This window comes from Periophthalmus magnuspinnatus, chromosome 9 (assembly GCF_009829125.3).
Source record: "Periophthalmus magnuspinnatus isolate fPerMag1 chromosome 9, fPerMag1.2.pri, whole genome shotgun sequence".
NCBI classification, from domain to species: Eukaryota; Metazoa; Chordata; class Actinopteri; order Gobiiformes; family Gobiidae; genus Periophthalmus; species Periophthalmus magnuspinnatus.
This window is the reverse complement of record NC_047134.1, coordinates 6013910-6020465: the sequence shown is the minus strand read 5'-3', so window position 1 is coordinate 6020465 and position 6556 is coordinate 6013910. Positions and strand designations below refer to the sequence as shown.

General features: G+C 38.0%; 1 protein-coding gene across 1 annotated transcript; it reads left to right on the top strand.

The window, feature by feature from the left end:
- The first annotated feature begins 494 nt into the window (after positions 1-494).
- On the top strand, positions 495-3954 carry LOC117376660 (transmembrane protein 252-like). The gene is made up of 2 exons (XM_033973178.2): positions 495-775; positions 3687-3954. Exons 1-2 carry the CDS (start codon positions 516-518, stop codon positions 3934-3936), a joined length of 510 nt encoding a protein of 169 aa, XP_033829069.1. The 5' UTR covers positions 495-515; the 3' UTR covers positions 3937-3954.
- The last annotated feature ends 2602 nt before the right edge of the window (positions 3955-6556 follow it).

Genomic DNA, 6556 nt, shown 5'->3' with positions numbered 1-6556 from the left:
TTATATATTCATTTTATATTCATTGCTTTGTCTATAATTATTTAACTTTTTTCCTTTACTACATAATTCCATACATCTTACTTCATATATTTGATATCTTCTGTGTGTATATAAAATGTAAAATGTTGTTAAAAATAAACCAAAAATACAATACAACAATGAATGAGAGGATCTGTCCAAACTTCTGACTAAAGACAAAATGCAAGCTCATTTTGAATCTTGAAAATTTTCTTTTTCATTTTACCTTTTTACATATATTTTTCTTGTCCAAATCTGCTCAGGTGTGAACAGTTGAAAAGACTCCAGGTGACTCACATGGATGGATCATTTGGATAATCTGACGAGAAGAAATCAGATTACGATAAAATTTTGGTGCATAAACATGACCAGTGTTTGTGTTGTTAATGTGCAACAGGGAAGGGCTGTCCCTGCTCCCTCCCTCTCTTTCTCAGATTACTCTATAGTCCTCACACTCTTCTGTTCACATTGTGTACTTTTACCTGCTCTGACTCAACATGAAAAAACAGCTATGGTCCCTGGCCCGTTTGACCCTCCCCGCTCTGGGTTTTGCTCTGACCTCCAGTGGGGCGTACCTGGTCTCCCTGCAGACGTTGTACTTCCAGACGCTGATGGAGGTCCCAGTCTACGGCATGATCGCTCTGGGTTTTGTGTGCATGGTCAGCGGGGTGTTTTGGAACGTGTGCCATAGTATGAAGAGCAAGATGTATCAGAGAGGAGCCCCCAGACCACGCATACATATCTTCACTATAGACAGGTCAGAAACAAACTCTCACTTTACACACACACTGTGGAGCTTTTCTGACATTCTGTTCATCACCAAGGAGGTGTTACTGCTTCTCCTTTATTGTTGAATGCTCCACAGTACGGCATTAAACGTATCTATCTAAAATGTATTTGATTGTAGATGTTTAATGCCATTCTCTGGAACATTTTACTCATAATCTTTCAGTGCAGACAAGCAGGGGAAGAGCCTCCTCCTGAAAAGTTACACAGTTCACTTTTGAATTCATATTGTGTGAAAACATACAAACATACACTACCAGTTGAAAGTTTGGACATGCCCCCTTATTCAATGGTTTATTTTCTTCATTTTTACTACTTTTTACATTTTATATTTTGTAAGTTTCTGTAAGGTGCTTGAAGAATAGGAGCATATGCACAGGGGTCATTCTGTATGGTCTTATTGATGGTCACAGAAATACAGGGCGCATCTAGCAAAATCTAAAACAGAGTCTAGGGCTGTGTCAGAATGTTCCCACTATTCCCTAAAGGGAGCACTATTTAGGGGTCATGCCATTTTTAGTGCTGTGCGAATGTCCAGTTGGTGAAAAAGTAGTGCACTCAAAATTTCCCAATTTGCACCATGAAAAGTAACGGGCATCAGTCAGTATAGACTGCTATGCAGTGTAAGAGGAAAAACAACAGCACACAGAGACAGGTCTTTAACCGGACACAACACAACTGAATGAAGCAGATAGAAGTGCTTGTTTATGGCACTGTTGATCCTGATTATGAATAAAACACTCTTGCATAAACCGTTATAGTTTAAGGGTGCTAGCGTTAGCTGCTTACCTTAGCTAGACAAAAAAATTTAAAATGTTGTCTGTTTAAGTGAGATCCAGTTTGACATAAACTTGTATGATTATTACATAAACTGGGGTCAGTCCAATCTGATCATTATTTATGACAGAAATCAGGTTTTATCAGAGTTTAGCCTTTTTACTTTTTTAACCCAGACCTAGAGTCACATGGCCTGAGTGTAGTGAGCATGAGCAATGTGTCCAAATCTCTCTGCGAATGAGGCTCTATAGAGTCTGATAAAGAGTGTAGGGCTCTGGAGTGAATGAGGGGCTAGGAGGGACATTCGGACACAGACTAGGGGAGTCTAAAGCAGAGTATAACAAGGAAGTTCACACTGGGGCTTCTATGGCCCTCCCTTTGTGGGACTCAGGGACTGCTGTATGACAGAAGACTACAGCGAAGCGATGGAGCTTTGACCAAGATGCAGCTGCTACACCTCTGCTTCCTGAGGTCTTGATAAATACCACTATTCCACTATACCTTAAGGTCATTGAAACAGAACCAGTTGTACCTCTGTGAGAAAGCAAGCAATGGATTATATCTGTATATTCACAATACAAACAGAAGAAATCAAATGTATGAGGTAAGATGTATGGAATTATGTAGTAAAGGAAAAATCTACGTAGCTCTACAGAATATTGTTTTACACACTGCCTGACCAAAAAAAAGTCACCACCAAAAAAAAGGTCACACACTCCAATATTTTGTTGGATATCTTTTAGCTTTGATTATGTCATGCATTCACTGTGACATTGTTTCGATAAGCTTCTACAATGTCAAAAGGTTTATTTCCATCCAGCACCAAGAACTTGCATTGATGATGGTAGAGTCTGATCACTGTGCAAAGCCTCCAGCACATCCCCAAGATTTTCAATGGGGTGAAGGTCTGGACTCTGTGGTGGCCAATCCATGTGTAAAAATGATGTCCCATGCTCCCTGAACCACTCATTCACAATTTGAGCCCATGAATCCAGGCATTGTCATCTTTGAACATGCCCATGCCATCAGGGAAGAAAAAATCCATTGATGGAATAACCTGGTCATTCAGTATATTCAGGTAGTCAGCTGACTTCATTCCTTGAGCACATACTGTTGCTGAACCTAGACCTGACCAACTGTAGCAACCCTTTGCTTAGTTAAATCCAGCTGGCAACTTTTTTGGGCCAGGCACTGTATTTTATATTCAAATCCTCAAAGTATCCACTGTTTGCTCTTTGAGTTATTTGGTAAATGGTCATTTATATGCCACGTTTCCATCTTCAAGGCTTCAAGCACTTTACATCAAGGAAGCACCGTCAACCTGTGAGTGAGTGGATCTGACCTCTCTACCAATGATCTACCCTATTAACAGTTTAACTTTTTTTCTTTACTACATAATTCCATATATCTTGCTTCATATATTTGATGTTTATATGTAAAATGTAGAAAGTAGTAAAAATAAAGAAAAAAAACACCGAATGAGTGGGCATGTTCAAACTTTTGACTGGTGTAGATGCAGTACAAACAGATAAGACTCACCTTGAGCTGTATTTCAACACATGCACTTACACGAAATAACAAAGATATTTCCCCTCTGAATTCATATTGTGTCAAGTCAAAACTTTATTTATTTATTTATTTTTCAGCTTCTTATTTCAGTTAGGTTAATTATTCAACAGCATTTTATGAAGCTAAATTATTCCCTGATTGTGGGAAAGATGAACTGGCGTGAGCAGAGTTGTGTTTTAGTTTTTCCTCGAGTGATGCAGAAAAGAGGCAGCCACTGTCTGTGTGAATGGTCATGTATGTTCGCTATTATTGATAAAACTGTGAATAAATGAACTGATCAGATTCAACTTTTAAAATCAGATTGTTCCTGACGATGTCGTTGGGATGCAGGTTTGGGTTAAACAGACAAATTACTTATGCACTAAAAACATTATTATGGATGTGAATGTGACCTCAGTCATTTCTGTGGTTCAATGTAAATCATACTGTCAAAAACAAAACAGTGCATCACTAATAAAATATGATTATATTTCTAATAATTCTTTTCTTTTAATGCTGTCTAAATAATGGGCCATGTTTGTTTGTTTTAAAAACAGGTCCTTCCCTCCGTCGTATGAAGAGTCTCAGAATAACCTTCACTGTTGGTCCCCTGAGCCCCCCCCTTCTCGGTCCTCCCCTCCTCTGGATCCACGTCTGGACCCCTCCTCTGAGGTGGTGCTGATCATGGCCCCTCCACTGTACAGCTTGGACTCCTCCGAGGTCCCAGATTGCACCTGGAGCTGGGAGCCTCCACCCCAATACAGCCAGGTGGAACCATGTCCCACCCCTGTAAACTCTGACCCATGAACCACACCCTGTGACCACTGACAACTCAAATGTAAAAAGAGGACAGTCTGAGGTCCAGATGACCAAAGAGAGTGGACGCATGGACAGCACTGACCAGACACTGTTTTGCACTTTACAGTTACTCTACTTTTGTGACATTTTTTCTGTGTTTACATTTTACTAAATGTCAAATTGTTATATAAATGTACTGTATTTTGTAATAAAAAGGTTAATTCTAACTTAAACTTTACTCAACACATTACAGCTCACACAGCTCATCATACAGCAGTGTTTGAGCAGCTCTGCTCCAGTGACCTTACACCTCAACACTGTTGTCACAAGAACTTTTTAGATTTTTTCACATTTGATTAAAACTATTTTGGGTTTTGCTCTCAACCTGGAAATAAAAGCAGTTTCACTTGGAAAGTCCTGTCCTACCTGTATTAACACATGTGGTCAGTATTTATCTTGTTTTGTTTTTTTTTCCATCAAGGGCCAGTTTGTCAAAAAGCAGGAAAAAATAGAGCTGAATTCTAAAGTAAATGGTAAACAGTCACTTTTCCGCCTTCAAGGCTCAAAGCGCTTTATATCAAGGAACCACTCAGCCAGTCACACACACATTCATACACCAGGTGGGTTAAGTGTCTTGCCCAAGGACATGGCGACAGCATTCATCTGTGGGCGGTGGAATCACGCTGCCAACCTGTGAGTCAGTGGATCTGGACGCCTCTTCCAAAAATGCAGGTTAGTTTACAGACAAAGAGAACATGATTCTGCCACTTTAGAGATTATTCCATTTTGAATCTTCTCAGTCGGGTTTCAGAAAAGGGCAGTTTTGTCACTGCAAAAATGAAAGTTTTACATTTTCACATGACAACAAAAAGATTGTGTAGCTCTGTTTATTAATTTAACTAAAGCTTTTGATGTACTAGATCACAAAATACAGATGGGTTTAAATCAAATTTTAAGTAAATTTGTGCCCCAAGCCTCAAAAAGCCCACTATTAAATTTATTATATATATTATATTATCCTTATGGTGCCCAGAGTCAGGACTAAACCAGGACTAAACATGGGGAATCAGCATTTCAGTTTCCTGCAGCTAAAGCCTGGAACAGTCTTCCTGAAGGTGTGAGACAGATCTCTAATGTTTAAATCCAGCTGTTTAGCTGTGTATATGACTGAAAGGTTTTTAATCTGCACTCTTCCCTTTTAATGTTCATTTTATGCTAAAAGGGTCACCACTTATGAATATAAAACATATCTCAATATTATGTAGAATTATGTAACAGTTTAAAATCTAAATGATCATTTTATTACAGAAACAAATGTTGTTTGAATTGAATTACAGAAAAGAAATAGTTCAAGTTGCCTTTGTTTCTGTTCTAGATTCTTTAGATATAATCTACATGCAGACTTTATATTCTGTAGATATAATCTACCTGCAGATTTTATATTCTGTAGATATAATCTACCTGCAGACTTTATATTCTGTAGATATAATCTACATGCAGACTTTATATTCTGTAGATATAATCTACCTGCAGACTTTATATTCTGTAGATATAATAAACATGCAGACTTTATATTCTGTAGATATAATCTACATGCAGACTTTATCTTCTGCAGTTATAATCTACAGGCAGATTTATATTCTGTAGCTATAATAAACATGCAGACTTCAGCCTCTACTTTAAAGCTTTATATTCACTCTTTCACACAGCCTTTCATTTCATAACAGGTGATGAGTTTAAAACCCATCACTGTAAACTGCATGAGCGTGTGAGTGGTCTCACTGGACTCTTGCTGGAGAAATAAAGACACATGAGAAACTCTGATCTGTCACATGGATATGAACTGTGCTATGGACACTTTCATTGAGTGTTGACTTCTGGCCCTTTGTGACTTGGAGCCCAGTGCATTCTTTACTAGGGCAGAGCGTGATATTATAAAGAGTTGAATGGGGCAATAATGTGTAATGGCTGACAGATAAAGGGAGTGAAAACATCCAGGAGGATATCCACTGCACATATACAGCCCAGTTAATGATGTAATCTCATCTTTATGACCTGAGGCCTGTAAAGATCTGTGCAGAGTTACAGCTTATCTCAAGTCTGCAGCTATAACCACCAGCCAGAAACACTTGAGTAGTATGATGTTTCATTATGAATTTTTAAAAATTATTTGTATTATTTTATTATTTACATTTATTATTATTGAAACATGTATTACATTTCAGTGCTTCTTGGGACATCACTTGCGTAACCTTAACCTAAACCTTGATGTTTCTCTTTTTCCCACAGTTTGTAATTTTTTTTTAATTTTTTTTTCCCTGCAGGAGTAGGGTCTAAGGAGTCAGGATTCTCCATTTGCTTGTTTTCTGTTGATTTATCTGCATATCTGTTATTGACCAATGTTCATTTTCTAACTTTGTGTTGGTTAAATCATTTCTCATGTTCAGCCCTAAGAGCTGTTGTTGTGGTTTTGGGCTTTACAAAAATACATTGAATACAATAATTCATATATTTAATGTCTTCTGTGTGTTTATAAAATGTAGAAAGTAGTAAAAAAATATGAATGAGGGGGTGTGTCCAAACTTTTGACTGGTTGCGTACCTCATACCTAAATACCTGGTTGCGTACC